A 25,360-nucleotide genomic window follows, 5' to 3' on the forward strand; every position below is an offset into this window, starting at 1 on the left:
TTACGTTCTACAAGTGTGGTATCTCAGCCAAAAGCCTAGTCGTTCCAGGGACCTGGGGAAATCCTCTCACGGCTTGTCATAGGTTTATCCTTGAGTCCATCACGCCGGCAGAGGGAAGCAGTGTTCTGATTGGTTATGGCAGGTCATGTGAGGTCAGAGCCACATACACCACCCGCACTGAGAGGGGAGGAGAGGTTGGTTTGTAAAGGAAAAATCAGATTGCTCTTTCCAGCAGAGGCAAGAGGCAAAAGCAACACACGTTCCTCGTAGCTACTGGTTGCTCTGGTTCTCCATGGGGAAGAGCAGGAAAGTTTGGCAAAATTTATTAAAAAAAAAAGAGTAAAGGGCGCCTGGGTGGCTCAGTTGGTTAAGCGACTGCCTTCGGCTCAGGTCATGATCCTGGAGTCCCGGGATCGAGTCCCTGGATCAAGTCCCGCATCCGGCTCCCTGCTCGGCAGGGAGCCGGCTTCTGCCTCTGACCCTCCCCCCCCTCTCATGTGCTCTCTCTCTCTCTCATTCTCTCTGTCTCAAATAAATAAATAAATAAATCTTAAAAAAAAAAAAGAGTAAAAACCATAAAATGGATTTGATAAATAGGTGTATGGTGGAAAATAACATGGGAATGATTACTACAAGAAATATTAGCATAAACATGGTGAACTCTTCTGTGGGATCAAAGAAATCTGAATATGAGGATCAAAAATAAATTGGGAATGAAAATATATGATTAAAAGAGTCTGTTTTCCTTTGGGAAGTGTCTACATATTTTTCTCCTGTATCCCTCCCAAACACACCACCCACCATCAATCTTTGTTAAAATATGTGTAGGTTTCTCGGAGAAGAAAAATTTCTAGTTTTGTTGCTATGGTTCCCAGGTGAGTTGCTAGTAGGAAAACAAGAACACCACTGTGATTTTTTGACAGTATATCCTGTCGTACCAAGAAAACACTTGAGAGCAAATGAGCAGTTTTAAACCACTGCTTCTGTTATTACAATGCAGTTTTCCACTTTGATTTTCTGCTTCAGTGTTCCAGAAATTATCCTCCAAATTACATGATATACAAATAATTATTTAACTTATTGTCGATTTGTTAAAGAGAATACAGTAAAAATTTATACTTTCAGGTACACTATTCAATCAATAAAATGAACTTCAGGATGTATGTTGATATTTAAAACAAAAAAAGTGACTGAAATAAAAGTTCCTTATATCATCTTGTTTTTTTTTCTTTCTTTCTTTTTCTTTCTTTCTCTTTCTTTCTTTCTTTCTTTCTTTCTCTTTCATCTTGTTTCTTTCTTTTTCTTTCTTTCTCTTTCTTTCTTTCTTTCTTTCTTTCTTTCTTTCTTTCTTTCTTTCTTTCTTTCTTTCTTTCTTTCTTTCTTTCTTTCTTTCTTTCCTTTCTTTTGAGTAGGATCCATGCCCAACGTGAAGCCCAATGTGGGGCTTGAATTCACAGGCCTGAGATCAAGACCTGAGCTGAGATCAAGAGTCAGATGCTCAACCAACTGAGCCACTCACGTGCTCCAGAGAGGGCAACTATTTATTGAGGATACTGGTAACTTGGAAGTTTACAAGAATCTCAGACTTTCATTTCAAACTAGTCTAGAGAGAGCATAGACATTTCTGTACTGGATAATGAAATGTTTCTTCCATAGTCACCTGATTTATTTTCCAGAACAAAATAGATGGACCCCACCTCACTGTAAGAGCTGTGAAAGCAAATGTCCATTTCATAAATTTTGTAGATAACTTTTCACATTTAAAACTCAAGTTTACTAGATAGCCTAGAACTTTAATATGTTAAATAAGTAAATATGCATGGGCATCAGTTTTAAATATTAAAGGGATACCTGAATAATTATTCTTCAGTAAAACCTTATCAAAAATAGTTTGCTTATGGGTGCCTGGGTGGCTCAGTTGGTTAAGTGACTGCCTTAGGCTCAGGTCATGATCCTGGAGTCCCTGCTCAGCAGGGAGTCTGCTTCTCCCTCTGACCCTCCCCCCTCTCATGTGCTCTCTCTCTCATTCTCTCTCTCAAATAAATAAATAAAATCTTAAAAAAAATAGTTAGCTTATGAGAATGATACCAGGAATATCATACTTAAAAATTGTTTACATAATTAAAGATGAGTAATGAAAGAGCAGGAGCTGGGGTTGTAATAAGAAGTGATTGAAGGGTAATTTGCTCATTCCACGGTAATGGTATTACTAGACTTGTCTAATATCAATATCCTTGATTGCAACATGTTTTTGACCAATTTTACATGCTTTTGTGGAAAAAAAGTGTTGGTGAAGGTTTGGTGTTATTTTGGTTATATTATATTTAGTTATTTTAGTCTCTTTTGATCAAAGCCAAAGACTCACTAAAAGGATCATGTGTCAGATGCCACCTCCTTACCCTGCCTTGCAAAGAACCCCACAAGTCTCTAGAAAATGGACCTTAAAACTATGAGAAATGAGTCAGGATTAAGCTTGAGTTTTGGAAATGCATAAGCAATCTGGAATAGAAGTCAGCGTCAATGTAAATTTCTTGATGAAGAAAGAAAGAAAAAGAAAAAGAAAGGAAGGAAGGAAGGAAGAAAGGAAGAAAAAATCAATTGTATATATGTGTATGGACTATTTCACTCTGAGTGCTGCTTAACCAGAATTTAGTTAAACCTCTAGAGCTAATTTTTTATTTTTACAAAAAATATGAGGTATAAAAGAAAACAAATGATGTCACTAAGAAGCAAACCAACAACTCTCAAATATGGGACATTTTATAGTATGGAACAATTTACCTGGCTTTTTAAAAAGTCAATAAAAAAATAAAAAATAAAGGGAGGGAGGGTAAAGGGGGAACTGCTTTATTTTAAAAGAAACCTAGGAGAAATAACCCAATATAATATACGGATTTCATTGAATCCTGATTCTAGAAAGAACAAAATAGACAAACAAACAAACAAAAAAACACTTTAAAGTCAATTGTAGAAGTTTGATTATGGTCTCCATTATTAGATGTTTCCAAGAAATTATTTTGTTAAGTGCCATTGTGGTTATATAAGAAAAATCCATGTATTTTTTTTTAATTTTTTATTTATTTGCGAGAGAGAGAATGAGAGACAGAGAGCACGAGAGGGGGAGGGTCAGAGGGAGAAGCAGACTCCCTGCTGAGCAGGGAGCCTGATGTGGGACTCGATCCCGGGACTCCAGGATCATGACCTGAGCCGAAGGCAGTCGCTTAACCAACTGAGCCACCCAGGCGCCCAAAATCCATGTATTTTTAAAGATGCTTACCTGAGGCTCTTAAGGAAATAAACAGAGGACAAGGTAGATGAAGCAATTAAGTAAATTTTGAATTTTTGTTAAGTCTGGATACTGGTAATATAGAGATTCATTGTATTATGCTCTACACACCTGGCATTATGATTTTATTGTAGATTAATTTAATTTTATAAAGAAGCCTTTAAAGACTTTACAATTAGGCTGGGTAATTGTTCGAAATTGAAGAGCATAACACTAAATGCAATCAATGCATGATCCTGGAGTGGATCCTGGACTAGAAAAGAACTGCTATAAAGGACATTTTGCACAATTTGAGGACTGCCGATACATTAGGTAATAGTATTATTGTATTAATGTTGAATATCCTGATTTTGGTAATTGTCCTTTGGTTATTTGAGTGTCCCTATTCTTAGGGGACACATACTGAAGTCTTTAGGCCTAAAGGGACATCATATCTGCAACTTACTCTCAAGTGGTTCAGAAAAGGCAGGAGAGCATATTTAGATGATTGATGGGTAGATAAAGTGATATGGCAAAATATTAACAACTGATGAATCTGAGTGAAGGGTAAATAGTTCTTTGTATTATTCTTGCAAATTTACTGTAAATTTGAAATTATTTCAAAATAATAAGTTGTCATTAAAATAGTCATGACAACAAAAGAATTAGTATGAATGAAAGAATCCTATCTTCTTAGGGCACCTGGGTGGCTCAGTCAGTTAAGCGTCTGAATCTTAATCTTGGCTCAGGTCATGATCTCAGAGTCATAAGATTGAGCCCTGTGTTAGGTTCTGCGCACTCAGTGCAGAGTCTGCTTCTTCCTCTGTCCTCCCTCCACTCATTCTCTCTCTCTTTCTCTAAAATAAGTAAATAAATAAAATCTTTAAAATAAAAAACTTTAAAAAAAGAACACTACCTTCTTTAAAAAGACCAATAAATTATGAATACAAAATAGGCAAATATTACACAAGTCATGATAAAAAACTATGAAAAAAAGCCAATAAGTAATCCTGAAAATGCAAAATATAATCGTTAAAATATAAAAGATTATATGGGTAAAACTGTAGACTAGGCATAATCAAAGAAAGAATAAATGATACAGAATACAGTACTTAGCATTCAGATGTAGTTTACCACAGAGAGAGAAAGAGATTAAAAATATGAAAGACTAGATAAAAGAAAAGAAGGATAGGGAATTTATAACAAAACTGCTATTGTAATTCCAAAAGAGAGAATAGGTAATATTCAAAAATGTAAGTCCTTAGTTCAAAAGTTTACTCCTAGTATTGGGAAGGATAAATTAAAAGAAATACACACCCAGCCATATTGTAAGAACAAGAATAAATTTTAAGAGTTACCAGAAAGAAAAGACAATACTTACAAAATAACAATTAAACTAAAAAATAAAGTCTCATCAGCAATACTAGATGATAGAAGACAATGAAAGAAAATCTTCAAAGTGCTGAGGGAAAATTATGTCAATTTGCTAATCCCAATTCAGCTAAGATATCATCAAGAATAAGATTAAAATAAAGATATTTGCAGCCAAATATAGAATAAAAGGATTCACCATTTTCAGAAACTTACTGGAAAAAATGTTAAAGCTGTACAGATCTTAAGTAAGAGAGCTCATCACCTACATAGTGGTGGTGGAGATGAGGCGGAGGTTATATAGGGTAGAGGTTATAGGCGGAGACTAAAAGGATTATTAATTGAGTTGATATTAACCATATGATGAAAGAATTCACTCATCTGAGCAGCGGCATCTTGAGCGGACTGTCATTGCCATCCCGTCTTTCTTGTTTCCCAGCCCCCTGGAGTTACCCTGGGTTTTGTCTGTTTCTTGTTGATGCCATAATATTCTTAGTTTCTGTTGTTGATAATCCTTTACTATGGAAGAGTGCGGTGTGGCTGGAAGATACTGGAAAGTGAAAAGGGAGATTCGAAGGGGAAGCGAGAAGTTCTACTTTCCTTACCTGATACGGTTGCAGTCAAGAACCCGCCTAGGGTCTCATGGAACAAGAAACGGAGGTTTAAGTAGGTGACAAATTTTAAAGTGAACAATAAAGGGACTAAAACTTCTAACTGTAAAAATTGGGAGAAGGAAGGCCAAGGGGAGGAGGAGGTAGATATGTCATAAAAAGCTACATCCTCATATTTTACAAGGGGGTTTAATAGATGTTGCTTAAACTTGATAAATAAACAAATAGGATTATAAGCCTATTATTTAGAATTAGGGAGGTGACCACCAGGAAGTTCTAAAATCATAAAAGATTAAAGTCAGTTGCCTGTGAGAAGTAGGTTTGGGGGTGGGATGGGGAGAGAGAGTTTTATTCTTCGTTAAATATTTTCCTGTTACTGTTGGAATTTTAAACCTCGTACACGTATTACTTTACTAATTGTAGAAGTAGAAAACAGTAAAGTGGCGTTTCTGCCTCGACGCACAGAGATCCCTATGTAAGAATCCTTGACAGGTCAGATCATTGCTTTGGAATGAGAGATAATCTAGGAAAGTCTAGCATATGGAAATTTCAGTATTACTTTCTTGTTTGTGGTGACTAGTGGCTTTAAGGAGATAGAAAATCCCACTTAACTGAGACCAAACGTTTTATCCTGGCACTCAGGCTCTCTATAATCACATCCCATTTTACCCACCCCACGTTATCTATTGCCACAGCCCCGTGCGTGTCTTCTGCTCTAGTTCAGCCTGTCTCCTTCCTACCCGCCACATGCAGTTATTACTTACTTTAATATTATTCTACATTTTCTGATAGGCCATGAGCTCCTGCAATGCAAGGCCCATGAGTAGACCATCAATAAGAAATTGTTAAATGAATGAATTTGATTGCTTTGAAGTTTTCCCGTTTCTCTAGAATTCTTCTGTCCTCAACTGCCTCTCACTTGCTTCAATTTCTTTCTGCTCTGAATTCCTATCAACAACACATGTAATCCACTATTGAGCAAATATCTAAGACACCTACTCAGTGCTGGGTCTGTGCCAGACTTTGAGCATATAGAGATGAACAAGAAGGATGTAACTGCTGTCTAGATATGAAGTAGATAATACACAGAGAGTGATCTAATTACTTCAGAGTACACTACGATTCTGAATTCTCTAACTGAATTAACTATCAAGTATTTCTGAAGGAGGTACAAAGAAGTATTCACAGCCTAGATGGAAGGATAAAATATATCTGCTATATACATATGTAAAAAAGACAATAAATATTAAATGTTAAATGAATTATGCAAAAAGCAATCGCTCAAAGAGACTTTGTAGTTTGTGAAGTTTAGAAATGTATCATGGAGGTGAGATGTGAGTAAGTAGAGAGGAGGTGGGGAGAACTTGATTTCCAAAGTAGGGGTTGGTGACAAAAAATGGAAGGCAAGAAAGAACAGTGTGTTCAAGCATAATTGAATTTAATTGCAGCAGAATGTATAGGTAGGGAAATATTGGGCCAGAACTGTTTGTGTCTGGTTGTGGAGACTTTTGTTTTTGAAAGAAACCTTTTTTTATTATTAATTTTTTTTTAAGATTTTATTTATTTGTTTGAGAGAGAGAGAGAGAGCACACCTGAAGTGGGGCAGAGGGAGAAGCAGACTCCCCACTGAGCAGGGAGCCCAATTCGGGGCTCAATCCCAGGACCCTGAGACCATGACCTGAGCCAAAGGAAGACACTTAACTGACTAAGCCACCCAGGCACCCTGAAAGAAACTTGTTGACGGTGAGGATTACAATTCATTTGCTTCTTCTGTTTTGGGTTCATTAATTAAAACTTCTGGAGCTGAACTTAGCCTAGAGGATAGATGTATAAACATATCAGTGCACCTGGTATTTGTTCTGTTCTAGATCAGCTCTATTTGGTCATTATTCCCAACATATATGCACTCAGCTAATGATTTAAATCTTACAACAATGAGAGCATCCGGAGACAGATAATATAATTTTCATTTTACGGGTGAGAACACTAAACACGTGTTTAGTGTTTAGAATTTTGTCACGTGTTTTAAGAAAACTTCATAAGCTTTAAGATTACTTGTAAAGGAATTCAACATTTGCATCCAGTGATTGTTGGTTTTCTACCAAAGTCCATTTTCTCCTTCTTGCATAATGGTAGAGTGTAAGCTTGAGTAATATCCCTGCCCTGTTAGAGACTACATTTCCCAGACGTCCATGCAGTTAGGCCATTTAACTGTTTTCACCAATGATGAAATGTGAATTGGAAGTGATTTATGCACATCCCTCCCATTACTCTTGCTTAAAAGGAGATTGCTGCCCTGTGCTTTTTTTCCCCTTCTATTTCTTCTTCCTGGGAGCTGAATCTCAGATGTGCCTGCAGTCCATCTTCAACCAAGTAGAGAAAGACAAGTCCCTTAATGCCTTACTGCTTAAAATAGTGATTTCCTGAAAGCTTGTTAGTATATTAAATTTCATCCAGGACCTACTGAATCAGAATCTGCATTTTAACAAGCTCTCAGGTGATTTACATTCTCATTAAACTTTGAGAAGCGCTTCTTTTGGGGATAGCAGAAGAACTTTATGGGTGGAATGTTGGTCTCTGAACAACCTCATGAAGTAGAGATATTGTTCTTCCTCCACTCCTCCATAATCTGTTATCTTCTTTGAGCTATTGAATTTTGGGGCTTCTTTGTTATAGTAGCATAGGATTCACCCTAATATAATTTGCCTCATCTGTTGGCCCAAAAGTAGGGCATGCATTCATTTAGGAAATACTTATTGAACACATTTTATAGGCAAAGGACTGTTCCAGGATATATTTATATGTATAAATATATACAAATATATAAAATATTATATACATATATATAGTAGATATATAAATAATTTGGATTTTATGCATATAAATATGTATTTATATAAAAATAAATAATTTGGATAATATATATTTATTCCCAAATTATTTAAGGCTGGGCTTTTTCCCTCGAGTTTATAATTTAGCAGAGGAAAAAAGACATAGGAATATAAAAATTATAGTTGCTATCAGAAAGTGTATTGGATATTGTTGGTTTGGGTGGGTTTTTTTTTTTTTTTGGAAGACAGAATAATGCTCCCCCAAAGATATCCATGTCCTAATCCCCTGAACCCATGAATGTGTTACCTTATATGTCAAAAGGAACTTTGCAGAGTGTGATTAAGTTAAGGATTTTAAGATGAGAAGATTACGCTGGGTTATCCAGGTGGAACCAATGTAATACAGCATCCTTATAAAGAGGGAGGCAGAGGATCAGAGTCAGAGGCAAAGCTATGAGGATGGAAGCAGGGGTTGGAGGGATGCCTTTGCTGGAAGGGGGCAGGGAGACGGAATGTGGGCATCCTCTAGCATCTGGAAAAGGTAAGAGCTGGATTCTCCCCTAGAGCTTCCAGAAAGAGTACAGTCTTGCCAACACCTTAAGATTGAGACCACTGTTGTACTCTGTCTGCTAGAAAGTAAAATGATACACTTGTGTTGTCTTAAGCCACTAAATTTGTGATAATCTGTTAAGCAGTGATAGAAGACAAATATACAGCTCTTCCATTTGGGGCAGCTCATGCCCTATACCCCAATATGTCTACATAGGAGGCAGAGCCAGACACTCCTTTCCTCATCATTAGCTAATTATATATTCTTTTTTTTAAAAAAAGATTTTATTTATTTATTTGAGAGAGATGAGAGAAGGAGTGCGAGGAGGGGAAGAGGGAGAAATAGACTCCCCACCAAGCAGGGAGTGTGATGCGGGTCTCTATCCCAGGATCCTGGGATCACAACCTGAGCCGAAGACTGACGCTTAACTGACTGAACCACCCAGGCACCCTAATTATATATTCTTGATCAGGACACAGAATCTTGAAGGATTGAGGTGGACAAGAAATTAGAAAGTACTCCTGGATGTTGTGACCGGAGTGGCCAGACTGTTTCTGTGACATGACCTTGCCTATGTTCCCTGCTGGCCATATCCCTTGGTTCTTGTTCATTATCTGTGCTTGGTTCACAGGTTTTCCTACTGATTCTGTTAGCTTACCGTATATTCTACCAATCAGTCCGTTCCATTGCTTACAGCCAAGAGCTCTAATTCAGAGAGCCGTGGAGTTAATTTGTGCATATTTCTTTCTTTTTTTTAAGATTTTATTTTTTATTTTTTTTTTAAGTAATCTTTACACCCAACGTGGGGTTTGAGCTCATGATCCCGAGATCAAGCGTCTCATGCTCTACTGAGCCAGTCAAGTGCCCCTCCCCAATTTGTACATATTTCAATATTCCTAGTAGGTTCTCAGTCTTATTGAGGGCAGGATCTTTGATTCATCTTTGTATTCAGAGACTCTATGTTGAGTGTCTTGCACTTAGTATGTACTTGTTGAATAAGAGGATCTAACAGTTACAATGTAATACTACTTGATGGAAAGGGGTAATTGTAGGAGGAGGCTTTAAGAGCATAGGAAAGGGGCGCCTGGGTGGCTCAGTTGGTTAAGCGACTGCCTTCGGCTCAGGTCATGATCCTGGAGTCCCAGGATCGAGTCCCGCATCGGGCTCCTTGCTCGGCGGGGAGTCTGCTTCTCCCTCTGACCCTCATGCTGTTTCTCTCTCTCTCTGTCAAATAAATAAAAATAAACAAAACCTTTAAAAAAAAAAAAAAGAGCATAGGAAAGAATTGCCATTAAATGGAGACCTTAAAATTGGATAGGATTTCTATTGGCCAGATGAGGAGTGGGCATTTTAAGTAAGCAACCATAGGTAGTTCACCAACTAAAAACTTTTCTGATACTTGTCTACATTTCACAAACATTATTTGTTTATTTATAAACATGCAGGTTAAGATATTACTAATATATTCATTATTTAAAGAAGTCAACCTTAAGGGGTGCCTGGGTGGCTCAGTCATTAAGCGTCTGCCTTCGGCTCAGGTCATGATCCCAGGGTCCTGGGATCGAGCCCCGCATCAGGCTCCCTGCTTGGCGGGAAGCCTGCTTCTCCCTCTCCCTCTCCCCCTGCTTGTGTTCCCTCTCTTGCTGTGTCTCTCTCTGTCAAGTAAATAAAATCTTAAAAAAAAAAAAAAAAAAAGTCAACCTTAAGCAGAAGATCCCATCCATTAGACACATGTAGACGAGGGCTTAGCCACATATGGTATATAGGGCAAGGTTGCTATCATCTACAATTCCTGCTGACAACCAGGAAGGTTAGCTATGTAAATTTCCTTTGACACTTCCTTTTAGTTGCTAGTACTGGTCCACATCCTCACTCTCTTCCATTTGTCTTAAATTCAGGTACTTGATCCTGCAACCAGGCTAGAAGTTAGTCTTACTGAAACGTTGCTCAGTGTGAGCTGAAAACAGACTTGTTCTGGAAGACTCTCTGGGCATGTATAGCATAAGTAAGTTCAAAATCGGTTGCTCTCACATCCGGTTCTCACAGCATCAGATAAACCCAGAGTGCCTACTGGACAGCCACGATTTCTGTTTATAGTCTGGTGGGGGAATATAGACATTAAAGAAACATAAGTTTGATGAAAGTTACTGGAGGGGAAAACAGGGTACAATAAGAGCACAGTAGAGAGGATGATTTGCAGGGTCATCCTTCCATCTTTAGGGCCTCCCTTACTGGGAACGTCATACAGGGCAACAAAGATTTTTCCTGTAGAGGATCTATCCAATATGTTTTTAAAGATATATTTTAGGAAAAAGAAACAAGCCAAGAAAGAGACTCTTAACTATAGAGAACAAAGTGATGGTTACTAGAGGGGAAAAGGGTCAGGAGTGGGTGAAATAGGTGATGGGGATCAAGGAGCACACTTGTGATGAGCACTGTGTGCTGTATGGAATTGTTGACTCACTATAGTGTACATCTAAAACTAATACAACACTGTATGGTAACTATACTGGAATTAAAATTAAATAAAAAGATATATTTTATAGAAATATATGACTGAACATTTGGAAAATAGAGAACAAAGCTACCCATAGTCTGCTCTAACCATACCCTATAAAATCCCTCTGGAGTTTTTATTGTGTAATCTGTAATAGCTATTTGTGGCATACTAGGTTCAATGCTCTGTGCTAAGCATCTTCTATATGTAATCTTATTTAATCTTCATAGGAATCCTATAATGTAGATATTATTCTTGATTTCATAGAGAAGGAACTGAAGTTGAGAGGTCACACAGCTGGTAATAACTGGATTCAGACAAATCTTTATGACCAATAATTTTAATTTTACGTACCTGCCATCAATGCTCATTAAGTTTGATATACCCTTTCCACTTAATATTACATACATCACTTTGAAAAATATTCTACAGCATCGTTGTGCTGTTTCGGTCACATTTTGGATCCTATTCTCATAGGACTTGAAGTAGCGAAGGGTGAAAATGACTCCTGATGTATATTCATGAAATCGGTCTCTGAATGGGTTGTAGCGTTTTGAAATGCGGAAAATTTTTGTCTTGAAATATGGACAGTTTCAACACTTTTGCAGCATTTGGGATCAAAATAAAGCCTCTATAAGGTAAGAAAGTACCTCAAATTTGACTTGAATTTCTTTGAAATTTCTCCTTTCACTTATAGGTTCTACTTCTCATCTAGAATGCTTGAATTTACCTTTCCCATGACAATTTAGAGTTTGAAGAGGCCTCAGAAACCATCCAGTTGAATTCTCTCTTTTTCCAGATTGGGGAAACAGGTCCAAGACAAGTAAGTGGAGAGCTACGGGCAACACCCACCAACGCAGGGCATTTTTTTCTGCTATCTTACAAGATCCAACCTCGAGTCCGAACCGGTTGTTAGGTAGAAACGACAGTAATACATTACAATCAAAGCAGGCCTATCTCTGCAGTATTCAAAGCCTTTTGACTCGCATTTTGTCACAAAAAAGAGCTGGGTATTTTTTAGTAAGTAGACAGACCCAGGTGAGGGGTGGAGCAGGGCCTCTCTGAGCTCTTCTACTGGCTATATTAACAAGAAAAAAAATGCCCAGCTCGAATGGAACCACTCTTTCGGAAGAAAGACTTTTTTAAAAAGACAGCTGAGGGGTACCAGGTCAGCATCCAGCGGGGGCCAGGCGGGGCCGGGCCAGGCCCACTCGGCGGCGGGAGTGCTGCAGCGCAGGGCACTGCGCAGGCGCAGGCGTGCACCTGTACTGGTGCAGGGGCCGCGCGCCCGCGCTTGGCGGCGGCCTCGCGCGGCTTCCCCTCCCACCTCCCTCAGCTCTCCACCCTCCAGGCCCCGCCTCGCCGGCTCAGCGCGCCGGGTCTTCTCCTGCAGTCGCCCTGTGGCTCTGCAGGCGGGCGAACTGCGTGTTGCTGCGTCATCGCCAGTGGCCGGTTTGAATGAGACTCTCGTCGCACCCGTGCTGCCGCCACTACCGCGCCTCTTCCTCGGCTGCCGCGGCTGCTTCATCGCGTCCCTTTCCCTTCGACGCCCTTGCCAGGCCCAGCCTTCCTGCACCGCCGCCGTCTCTTGTGCCGCCATGCCGCTTTATTCCGGTGAGCTCCTTCCTCGCCCTGCAGTTCTGTCCTGCGCTGGGCCTCTGAGTAGGCCGGGCCTGCAGGGCAGACACCCGGCTGAGCACGGGGCGGGGGAGGGGACCGGGCAGGCGTGGGTGGGGGGGACTGCGGCGTGGCGATGACCTGGCCCCTTTCTCTCTGCCTGCTACTTCCGAGCTCTACAACCGGAGGGATCGCTGCCCCTTTTGGCCCGGGTGGGTGGGGAGTGGGGATGGGGAGCACGAGTCAGCTCCTCGGAGTGGTGACTCTGCAGAATAGTTTCTGTCGCTGTCCTAGTGAGCCAGGAGAGGTGAGGGTGTGTCCTCAGGCACCCGGGACCAGGCTAGAGGTGTAGTGGGATTTTCTTGGACTCGTTAGTGGTAGCTGTGGAAGGGGAGGGTCAAGGAGGGGGAAGCCTGAGGTAAGGGAGGGATGGAAGGACCTGGGATGGAAGGTTAGCTTTCGTGGTGTTTGGGGTTTCCCTTAACAGCTCCCCATAGCTTACCCCTTGCTGCCTTTGGCTCAAACACCCATTTTGTACCAATTTCAGTTTTATCCCGAGGTAGATTGTGAACTTTACGCTTTGTTTTCATTTCATCAAGCGTTATATTGGGTTTCTACGTCTGAAACATAGTGTTAGCTTTGAGACTTAGGTGAATGCAAATGCCCGCAGGCGTCATTTCCTTTTAAGAGCGTTTGACAGTTTTTATTTTATTTTGCTTGAGGCAGTCCAAGGTATTAGCCAGGGATCACATTTTCACTTAGTTAATGGACCTTGCTGTTCTTAGTCTTACTCAAAATGGCACCTAAAACGTATGTGGTGACTTTGGTTCACTACGGATGTATGATTCATTGGCCATTCCTAACTCTATCATAATTCTTTTATTGAAGATTCAGCATTTTCATAGAATGATATGAAACAAAGGAGTAATGTTTAATTTCGAGGTGGATTCTTGGTGTTCTAGAATCTTGAATTGAGTGCTTTAATGATATAAAGCCAAGATTAACAGTAGAATGGTACTTGAAATTTTCTATTTATGCAGTGTAGAATTGAGGGGTTATTAATGAGTGATGGCGATAAATACCAGTGTATGCTAATACTTAAACACACTGGTAGACTCAACATACAACACCACAAACCCACTTCTTTATTCCCCTCAAAAAATACTTATATTCACCAAACTGTCTATGTTAACATTAAGTTTTATCTTCAATATTTAACCGTATCTTTTCCTTATTTCCAAAATGAGAGAATTGGAGTAGATGTCTCAGGTTTCTTCTTTGACCTTTCCATATTCAGAATTTATATTTTCAGGTTCTGCAAAAACCCCTATATTAAAATGAGAATATTTTAAGTACCATTTCATAAGTTTTAGTAGAAAATTAGTCAGATTCGTATATGGTTAAGGATAAGTGCTGTAAAAATTAATGAACACCTGTATATCTGGCACAAAGCTAGTGTTTTTATACATGTTGCTTTGTTTTAATCTTCAACATAATCCTGTGATACTGGTATAATTCTCTTTGATGGGTAAGCAAAAAGTTTAAGTAACTTGCTCATGGTGACACAGCTAAATCAATTTCAGATAGGTTCCTCTTCATTATTTCTAATACTGTTTTGGTTTAGTCGTATCTTTTACTTGTACATTGTTCTCTATTCCTAGTTTATTTCAAGATTACAGTTGTACCCTCTTCAAGCCCATTTTTCCCAGCTGCTGCTAGAGTGATCTGATGTTCAAACCAGCCTAAAGTGGCCTTTATGAAAACCTTTCACAGATACTGCATTTCTATAACATAAAGCCCAAAGCCTGTTATGTTTTACCATGACTTACGTTATCTTTTGTGACTTGATCATTCACCAGCTTCTAGTTTCAGCTTCCTCCCCTTCTCTCAAGGAATTACTTAAATCTCAGAACACATAATGTTTATGCTTTTGATGTTTTTCTTATCTTTTCCAGGAATGCTTATATTTTAAGTGTCTGGCTAACACCTAATTTTTTTCTTTGAGACTCAGAGTTGGTAGAACCCAAAGTTACCACTTCCTCCAGGGAATCCTTCACTCATGAAGCATTCCTTTGTGATCCTGTAGCATTTATAATATTTATATTGTATTGTTAATTATTTCGACCTTTTCTCCCCCTTTTCTCTCTCTTATAAGATTCTAAGGTCATAGCATCTTCCCAGTGCTTGTTCTGGGGCTTATTGAATGAATGCTAAACACATTAATTGAACTAGTGAAGGAGTTGGGATTTGGAGTAAGGATTAGTTTTTATATTTTGGTTTTATTAGGAAAACAGGGGCGCCTGGGTGGCTTAGTCTTTGAGCATCTGCCTTCGGCTCAGGTCATGATCCCAGGGTCCTGGGATCGAGCCACACACTGGGCTCCCTGCTCAGCGGGAAGCCTGCTTCTCCATCTCCCACTCCCCCAGCTTGTGTTCCCTCTCTGGCTATATCTCTCTCGGTCAAATAAATAAATAAAATCTTAAAAAAAAACCAAACCAGAGAACTGTTAGTTGTGAGATTCTCATTTGAGTAGGTATGAAGTTTTCAGTGGAAATAAGCTATGTATATCCTTGTTATTTTTATGTATTTCAAAAGTTAGCTATTTCATGAGGCCAATTGAAATTTTTTTATTATATGGTAAAATATATGTAACAAAAAATACTGTTTTAACCATTTTTAAGTGTACATTTTTGGCGATAAGTACATTCATATTGTTGTGCGACCATCCTCACCATCCACCTTCGGAACTTTTTCATGTTCCTACACTGAAACTCTGTACCCATTGAACAGTAACTCTCTGTTTCCTCTTCCTCCCAGCCTCCTGGCAGCCACCATTCTACTTTCTGTCTCTATGAGTTTGACTACTGTAGGTACCTCACATAAGGGAAATCATAATGTTTGACTTTTTTCATCTGGCTTATTTTGTTTAGCATAATGTCTCCAAAGTTCATCCATGTTGTATAGCATGTATAAGAATTTCATTACTTTTTAAGGCTGAATAATGTCCATTTTATGTCTGTACCACATTTTGTTTATCCGTTTATCTGTTGATGGACACTTGGGTCACTCACATCTTTGAGGCTTTTGTGAATAATGCACTATGAACAAGGGTATACAAATAGCAGTTTGATTCCCTGCTTCACGCTTTTGAGTATATACTTAGGAATTGCTGGATCATATGATAAGTTTAATTTTTTGAGGAACCACCATACTTTCTTCTGCAGTGGCTGTACTGTTTTATATTCCCATCAGGAATGCTCGAGGGTTCTAGGTTTTCTACATCCTCACCAGCACTTGGTATTTTCTTCTTCGTCGTCGTCTTTTTTTAATAGCCATCCAAATGACTAAAGTAGGAGTTCTGTATTTTTTAATGATTTAGTTGTATCTTTGGATTCTTAATATTTAACCACCTCTTGCTTAGGAACCACACCTTTCAATTCTCCCATTGAACCTTTCTTCTTATAATTCAGTATAATTCAGTATTCCTTAAACTGTTTTAAATATGCTTTATTTTTCCAAAAATTTTTTTATTTTTTAATTATCTTTTTAACTTTACTCTTTCTATTCCAGCAGTATGTACTGATTTTAATAATTGTTAAACACATTTTGAAGTCTGAACCTTATTCTGGAAAGTATTTCAGAGTGATCATATTTTTCTGAGATTGTTAAGAGTAGGATTCAGAAGGCTTGAATATTTACCAACTAGTTTTGTGACTAGTAAATCAATCATCTTCTCTTAAGACTCCGTTTATCAAATGAGAAGTTGGATTGGATTCAATTAAATTTTATTCAGGACCTACTACATTCAAGTCACTCCTGATTAGGTAGACATTATGAGCATATAAAGAGGAATGGCGTAGGCTAGTGCTTGAAAGCCAAACTAATGGGTCCTCTAGGGATCTTCTAAATCTGAAGTCCTTTTGTTTTATAAATGAAAAAAATAAATTATGGTTTTGTTTGCAGTTACCGTGAAATGGGGAAAGGAGAAATTTGAAGGTGTAGAATTGAACACTGATGAACCTCCAATGGTGTTCAAGGCTCAGCTTTTTGCATTGACTGGAGTCCAGCCGGCCAGACAGAAAGTTATGGTGAAAGGAGGAACATTGAAGGTAAAATTTAGTCCAGATTTTCATTCTATACTATTATATAATTAGTGGAAACAAACACCAGAAAATGTAGCACTTGAGGGTTTTTTTATTTGGTGAGAGTATATAGTCTATATGAATTTAAAACTGTCTTATTCATGTTAGGGTAGGAAGGAACATTGTAGCCATTTCAAAACACTGTATTATAAAAGCATCATTAAAATTTTTATTTTAAAATGCATTGTATCAGTGACTACTCCTAGGAGTCAGGGGAGTGAGGAACTTTCCATTTATCTCGGTTGGATTTTTTTCTCTGTGAGGGTGTGTTAAAAGTATTTTATTTTGTTTAGATTACTATAAAAATCTATATATTCTTAGTAGTTTTCTGTTATAGGGGTGGAGAGAATTTTATCTCTGTTAAAAATATGGAACAAAATGGTAGAAAAAAAAAAATGACCACAGAAGGTATTTTTTTATGTGTATTCAAATGTTGAAATTCAAAATATTTCAACATCTTTACCAAAGCCCCACTTCTGGAATACTGGAAAATTGTTAATTTTTTCTTTTGGCCTGTTACATATTCTACCCATTAAAAAAGGGCTCCTATCACTTAGGGTGTAATCACTGCGTAAAACCTGTTTGGAGGTGGGAGAAAAAAATTTGTGTTTAAAAGGAGAACATAATTTTTCCTTTAGTTTCCTTGGAATGGTCATATTGACTACAGTTAGGAGTCTATAAACTTACTGGCATCATTGGTGACGGGCCACGAAAAGATGCAAGTATTATTGTTTGTAAAACTATGGAAGTATAGTTTTAAAAAAATATTACCCTCAGGAGTTTGGTGTGAAATGCCACAGAGCTGTAGTTAACTTTAGAGATACGGCTTGGTTGCCCCTGTCAGCTGGGCAGTAAAATTGATGTTAGTGAAGAAAACATTGTTTCCCCTTCAAGTTGCAGTATGAGCTTTTTAGTCATTAGTGAACTTGATAATTGAATTTGTGATGAGCTGTATATGGTGGTGATGTACTGTGGAGAATTACAGAGACATGGTATGTAAATGAAACTGACTACTAATAGCTATCACTTATTGAATAATTTTCTGTGCCAGGCTTTTATTTTAATTCTCAACTCTTTGTTTTTTAAAAATGAGCGTAAATGTATTTTATAATTTCATAAATGAGAAAACTTAGCTTCAGAGAGATTTAAGTAACATATAGTAAGGTACCAGAAGAGCATGTGATTTACAAGTCAAGCAGATCTCGGTTCATTTTTCAGCTTAGTGTGACCTCAGATAAGTGATCTGAGGGAGCATATATAGTTGTCATTCCTTATGATTAATAGAAATGGCCCTTAAACTGAGAAGGACATTTAGGAAGTTACTGTTGCACTTTGAAGCAGGATGTCCAAAGAGATAATTAGTGGCACCACCAAATGGAAAAGCATATTGCATGCCTGGCATCTTGTGTAAGAAAGAAGTAATGTGGAAATGACTTTATCCTGTGAAGGGAAAGGGCTTAGCTGCAGTAGGCCAAGATATCTGGGGGCCAGTCATGGCATTAAAAAAAAATTGTTTTAACTGAATATATTGAAGTGAAAGTAATTACTTCATAGATATGAAATTTAGGACTTTAAAAACATTTGTGGACACAGCAAATGTTATGAAGGGTTAGTTTGCTTCTGGTAGTCCTGGTATAATTTAAAAAAAAAAAATTTTTTTTTAAAGATTTTATTTATTTGACAGAGACAGCGAGAGAGGGAACACAAGCAGGGGAGTGGGAGAGGGAGAAGCAGGCTTCCCGCTGAGCAGGGAGCCTGATGTGGGACTCGATCCCAGGACCCTGGGACCATGACCTGAGCCGAAGGCAGATGCTTAATGACTGAGCCACCCAGGCATCCGGTCCTGGTATAATTTTTAATAGCACTTTCATTTTCAAGAATCTCCTGCTTTGGGGGCACCTGTGTGGCTCAGTTGTTAAGCGTCTGCCTTCGGCTCAGGTCATGATCCCAAGGTGCTGGGATTGAGCCCTGCATCGGGCTCCCTGCTCCATAGGAAGCCTGCTTCTCCCTCTCCCACTCCCCTGCTTGTGTTCCCTCTCTTGCGGTGTCTGTCTCTGTCAAATTAAAAAAAAAAAAAAAAAAAAAAAAGAATCTCCTGCTTTGGATAGTAAATTATATAATCATTCTAATTATGTAGACCTTATTTCATAAGTTACTCTTCATTCCTGTCACATAAGCTAATTATTAGTTTTGCTGGTTCCATACATGTAACACACATGCAAAAAAATTAGTATCTGTCATTAAGTGTTTTGTAGTCCTTTGGTACGGTTAGGTTTATTGTCTTTTAGATTGTGTCTTTTGTAGTTTAAGCAACTGTAAGACTTACTGACTTTAAGACTGCATTTTTAAAAAAATACTTTTGATTATAGTAATTTTAAGTAAAATTGCAAACAAAAAATTTATTCTATTTTGGAGTAGCTTAAATTCATTGATTATTAGAGTATGTTCAGAGTATACAGGAGTGGTTAAATGTTTTTCATTTGTTTTTAAAACAGGATGATGATTGGGGAAACATCAAAATAAAAAATGTAAGTATTATCATAAAAGCACTTAATATAATTCAGTTTCTTAATTATTAGAAATGCATTCCAAATGCCTTTTTTCCGTATATATATCCAGTTGTTCCAGCACTATCTATTGAAAATACTCTCCTTTTCCCATTGACTTGTCTTGGAATCTTTTTTGAAAATCCGTTGTAGGTTTACTTTTGGACTCCTGTTTCATTGATACATTTGATTATAACTTATGCTAGTACACCTGGTCTTAGTGATTAAAGCTTTATAGTAAGTCTTGAAATGAGATAGTGTAAGTTCTCCAACTCCTGCAAGAATATCTTAGCTGTTTTAACTTCTTTGCATTTCCTTATAATTTTAGAATAAGTCTGTCAATTTTTACAAGTGGACTCTTGGAATTTTGAGATTGTATTGGTTCTTTGTTCAGTTTGGGGAAAATGGGCATTTTAACAGTATTGAGTATTAAAATCCTTAAAATGATGTACTCTGTTTAGGTCTTTATATTCTCTTAAACTGAGTTTTGTAGCTTCTTAGTGTAGGATTTTCATGGTTTTTTAACAAAAAAATTAATGTGGAAATGACTTTATCATGTGAAGGAAAAGGGCTTAGCTGCAGTAGGCCAAGATATGAGTCTCTGAACTTAAGGTTTCGTGGCTGTTAAACAGTATTTTAAAAAATTTTGTTTTCTGGTGTTCATGGGTAGATTATAAAAATACAGTTCCTTTTCATCCTGTAACCTTGCTAAATTCACTTAATAGTTTCATTAGTTATTTTCTAGATTCCACTGGGGTTTTCTTTTTATGTACATGAGCATGTTATCTGCAAATAGAGGTATTTTTACTTCTTTCTTTCCAATTTTATGAGTTTTATTTCTTTTTATTGCCTTGTTTCCTTGGGCTATATTATTTTTAATAATACAGTGTTGAATAGAAAGTGGTGAGAATGGGCATCTTTATCTTTGTTTTATCCTAGCTCGTTCACTCTAAGACCTTTTAAATTAGGAATGGCTGTTGAATTTTGTTAAGTTATTAAAAAGATCATATGATTTTCCTACTTCATTCTGATAATCTAGTTAATTTCATTTATTTTTATTTTTATTTTTTTAAAGATTATTTGAGAGACAGAGTGTGAGTGCATGAGCAAGGGGGGGAGGAGCAGAGGGAGAGGGAGAAGCAGACTCCCCACTAAGCAGGGAGCCCGATGGGCTTGATCCTAGGACCCTGAGATCATGACCTGAGCCAAAGGCAGACGCTTAACTGACTGAGCCACCCAGGCGCCCCTCATTGATTTTTTAATTGTTAAATGGTACATTGCTGGGATGTGCAACTCTCAAATTTTTTGGTTTTTGCAGCCCCATTTAAACTCTTAAAAATTACTGTTTTTAAACCCCAAAGGGTTTCGTATATATTAGTTGTATCTATTGACATTTACCATATTAGAAATTAAAACTGAAGTTAAAAAACCTATTTATTTAGAAATAACAATGACAAACCCATTACATGTTAATTTTAATATTTTGAAATGTTTTCCCAAAAATATCGTGAAAGGATGGCAATGTTCTATATTTTTGCAAATCTCTTGAAAATCTAGCTTAATAGAGATACCTGAATTCTCATATTTGCTTTTGCATTCAGTCTGTTGTGATATGTTGTTTTAGTTGAGGTATATATAAGAGATCTGGCCTCACAGTTGGAAAAGGGAGGTTATCTTTTCGGATAAAATTGTGAACATTTTTCTTTCATAGTACATCCAAACTCAACATGTAATAGCTTATCATTGGTTAGTTTGTGGTAGAAACCACATCAGTGACCTTTTGTGCATAAAAATCTATTTGTCTGTAACAGGAAAGGTGCCAAGTACATAGTGATGGATATAAAATTCTAATTTTCTCTCAAAGCTCTAATTTTGTCATTGGCAACTATATGTAGTCAGTTGTTTTTCCTAAGGCAGCAAGCTCACTTCATTTATTTTTGAGAAAATGTTGGCTAAATACTTGATTATAAAAACGCATAATTTGTAGTTTTAAGTAAAAATGATATTCCATTGAAAAAGCAACTAGTCCAGTTTGCAACTCAGACATTTACACAAGCTTATCCTGAAGAAAATGATCATATTTGGTATGCAGATGTGTTATTTCTTGATTATTTTCATATATATTTTATTGACTGATTTTTTTTTTAGAGAGAGGGAGGTGGTAGGGGCAGAGCGAGTGAGAGAATCTTAAGCAGGCTCTGTGCTCAGCAGGAGCCTGACACAGGTCTCCATCTCACAGTCCTGAGATCATGACCTGAGCCAAAATCGAGTCAGACATCAAGAGCTAGATGCTTAACCGACAGAGCTACCCCAGCGCCCCACTGATATATATATATATTTTTTAAAGATTTTATTTATTTATTTGAGACAGAGAGAATGAGAGACAGAGAGCATGAGAGGGAGGAGGGTCAGAGGGAGAAGCAGACTCCCTGCTGAGCAGGGAGCCCGATGCGGGACTCGATCCCGGGACTCCAGGATCATGACCTGAGCCGAAGGCAGCCGCCCAACCAACTGAGCCACTCAGGCGCCCCCCACTGATATATTTTTAATAGACTTTATTTTTTAGAACAGTTTTAGGTTCATAGCAAAAAGTGAGTGGAAGAAACAGAGCTTTCACATATATCCTCTTCCCCACACATGCAGAGCCTCCTCCATTACCAACATCCCCTACCAGGATGGCACATTTGTTATAATTTTTCTTTTAAAGAGTTTGTCAGAGAGAGTGTGTGCACGCGAGCTCACAAGCAGGGGGAGCGGCAGGCATAGGGAGAAGCAGGCTCCCTGCTGAGCAAGGAGCCCGATGTGGGACTTGATCCCAGGATCCTGGGATCATGACCTGAGCCGAAGGCAGAAGCTTAACTGACTGAGCCACCCAGGTGTCCCACATTTGTTATAATTGATGAACTTACATTGACACATCATTGTTGCCCAAAGTCCGTGGTTTACATTAGGATTCACTCTTGGTGTTGTATATTCTGTGGGTTTGGACAAATGTATGATTACATGTATTTACCACTATAGTATCATACAGAGTAGTTTTATTACCCCCCAAATTCTGTGTGCTCTGCCTGTTCATCCCTTCAACCCCCTGACAACCATTGATATTTTTACTGTCTCCATTGTTTTGCCTTTTTCCAGAATGTCATGTAGTTGGAATCCTACAGTATGTGCCCTTTTCAGATTGACTTCTTTCACTTAGTAATATGCATTTAAGTTTCCTCCATGTCTCTTCATGGCTTTGATAGTCCAGTTCTTTTTAGTGCTGAATATAGTCCATTTTCTGAATGTACCACAGTTTTATTCACCTACTGAAGGAGATCTTGGTTGCCAGGACAACTAAGTCTTTTTTGAATGGGTACTTCCCATTTCATAACACAGAATATCACAAAGAAATGTATTCAGAGGTTGAGATTTAATAAAATTAATCATTTTAACCAATTTATTTGATATCATTACTTTGATATGTGCTAAACTATTAAAATTTTTAGCCTCAAGTGATTTTCCACCATTAGTATTATGAAAATAGTTTTGATCTTGCTGGCCCTGTGAAAGAATTTCAGAGACCAATAGGGGTTCACAAACACTTTGACACCTGGGACAAACCCATTGAGTCATGATGTATTTATCTCATTTATGTATTGCTGGATTTAATTTTCTCATTTTTTAAAAAAGATATTTATATATGTTCATGAGGGGTATTGATATTTTTATTTGGGGACATATTGCCCCATTTATTTATTTATCTCTTTATCTATCTATTTATCTATATTTATCTACCTATCTATCTACCTATCTATCTGTCTATCTATCTATCTATTTATTTATTTGAGAGCACAAGCAGGAGGAGCGGCAGGCGGTGGGAGAGGGAGAGGCAGACTCCCCGCTGAGCAGGGAGCCCAATGTGGGACTCGATCCGTTTTCTACTTTACTGATAACTACTCTATTTCCTTTTTTTTCTACCTTGGGTTTAAAATTGCTTCATTTTCTTTTTAAGGTGTGTGCTTAAATCATTGTTTGTTTTTTTTTTTAATAACCTCTTTCCTTATTTAGGCGCTTAAAATTCTCTTTAATCACTTGTAGTTGTAGATACAACTTTAGATGTGCTATGTTTTTATTCAGTTAAATATTTTCTTATTTATGTTGTGGGTGTTTTGTTTTGTTTTGACCCATGGATTGTTTAGAACTATGTTGTTTAATCTCCAATTATTTGTGTCTTTTTCTAATATATTTGTGTTACATATTTCTAATTTGATTCTGTTGTAGTCCCATAACATACCAATGTTATTTTGGTCGTCTGAGATTTATTGACCCTTTTTTATGGCCCAGAAAGCCTAAAATATTTATTATATGGTCCTTAATAGGAAGTTTGCTGACTCTTGGTATAAAGGGTGCTAAGATGATGAACTGCTGCTCTAGGATTTATATTCTATATCTTTAATTTGTCATCCTCTGCCTTAAATAACCAATGACTTCAGGTATAGTATGAGATTCTTAAAATAGTATACTTCCATTTCCTTGGTCCTTGGTGCTATTGTTGTCGTACAGTTTACTTCCACATGTTAGAAATCTTATACTTCATTCCTATTTTTGCTTTAAATAGTCAATTATCATTTAAAGAGATTAAAAATGTTTAAAACTCATATTTACCATTTTTGGCATTCTTCCTTTGAATCCAAATAGAAATTTCCGTCAGATATCCTTTTCTTCTGTCTCAAGAACTTACACATTTCTTGCAGAGCATATCTATGGATTTTCTTTGCTTTTGTTTTTCTGAAAAGCTCTTTATTTCAGCTTTATTTTTGTTTTTTTGTTTTGTTTTGTTTTTTAAAGATTTTATTTAGTCATTTGACAGAGAGAGACACAGCGAGAGAGGGAACACAAGCAGGGGGAGCGGGAGAGGGAGAAGCAGGCTTCCTGCTGAGCAGGGAGCCCGATGCGGGGCTCGATCCCAGGACCCTAGGATCACGACCTGAGCTGAAGGCAGACGCTTAATGACTGAGCCACGCAGGCACCCCTCACCTTTATTTATGAAAGACATTTTTGATAGGTATAGAATTCAAGATTAACACTTTTTCTTTGAGTAAATGAAAAATGTCTTCTGATCTGCATAGTGTGGTCATTCTTTGTTCCTTTGCATATAATGTGTTTTGTTCCTCCTGATGCTTTTGAGATTTTTCTCACAGTTGCTTTTCAGCAATTTAACTACATGTTTTGGAGAGGTTTTCTTACGTTTATTCTGTTTGAGCTTCTTGGATTTGTGGGTTTATAGTTTTTACTAAATATGGAAAAGTTTCAGCTATTTTAAGTTTTTTTTCTGTGTGCCCTTCTCTCTCCTCTTTTTTGAGACTACAATTACAGATGTTGAGTAGTTTTGCCCATTGTAGAATTTTGGTCCCTTTTAATTGTGTGTGTGTGGTGTGTGGTGTGTGTGGTGTGTGTGGTGTGTGTGGTGTGTGTTGTGTGTGTGGTGCGTGGGTGTGGGTGTGGTGTGTGTTGCGTGGGTGTGGGTGTTGCATGGGTGTGGATGTGGTGTGTGTTGCGTGGGTGTGGTGTGTGTGGCGTGGGTGTGGGTGTGGTGTGTGTGGCGTGTGTGTGTGGGTGTGTGTGGCGTGTGTGGCGTGTGGTATGTGGTGTGTGTGTATGGCGGGTGTGGTGTGGGTGTGGTGTGTGTGTGCGCGGTGTGTGTGGTGGGTGTGGTGGGTGTGGCGTGGGTGTGGTGGGTGTTTGTGTGTGAGACTTCTGTTTTCTAAAACTGATAAGTTTTAGCTTTTATACTTAGGTATATTATCTGTTTTGAGCAGACTCTTGTGTTTGTTGTTAAGTAATGGTTGAAGTTTATTTTTTTTTCATATGAGTGGTCAGTTGTATGAGCACATGTAAGTTTGTTTCTGGATTCTGTTCTTCTGTTGATTTGTATATGTACCTTTACA

At 37.9% G+C, this 25,360-nt stretch overlaps 1 protein-coding gene across 1 annotated transcript in view; it reads left to right on the forward strand.

The window, feature by feature from the left end:
- The first annotated feature begins 16,689 nt into the window (after positions 1-16,689).
- Positions 16,690-25,360, forward strand: part of USP14 (ubiquitin specific peptidase 14) — a 41,351-nt gene continuing 32,680 nt past the window's right edge. Inside the window, exons 1-2 of the mRNA XM_034996086.1 lie at positions 16,690-16,851; positions 19,380-19,412. Coding sequence (XP_034851977.1) covers positions 16,690-16,851; positions 19,380-19,412 — 195 coding nt within the window. The remainder of the gene's footprint in view (positions 16,852-19,379; positions 19,413-25,360) is intronic.

This window comes from Mirounga leonina, unplaced genomic scaffold (assembly GCF_011800145.1).
Source record: "Mirounga leonina isolate KUSES-001 unplaced genomic scaffold, KU_Mleo_1.0 Mir_93, whole genome shotgun sequence".
In the NCBI taxonomy this organism is placed as follows: domain Eukaryota; kingdom Metazoa; phylum Chordata; class Mammalia; order Carnivora; family Phocidae; genus Mirounga; species Mirounga leonina.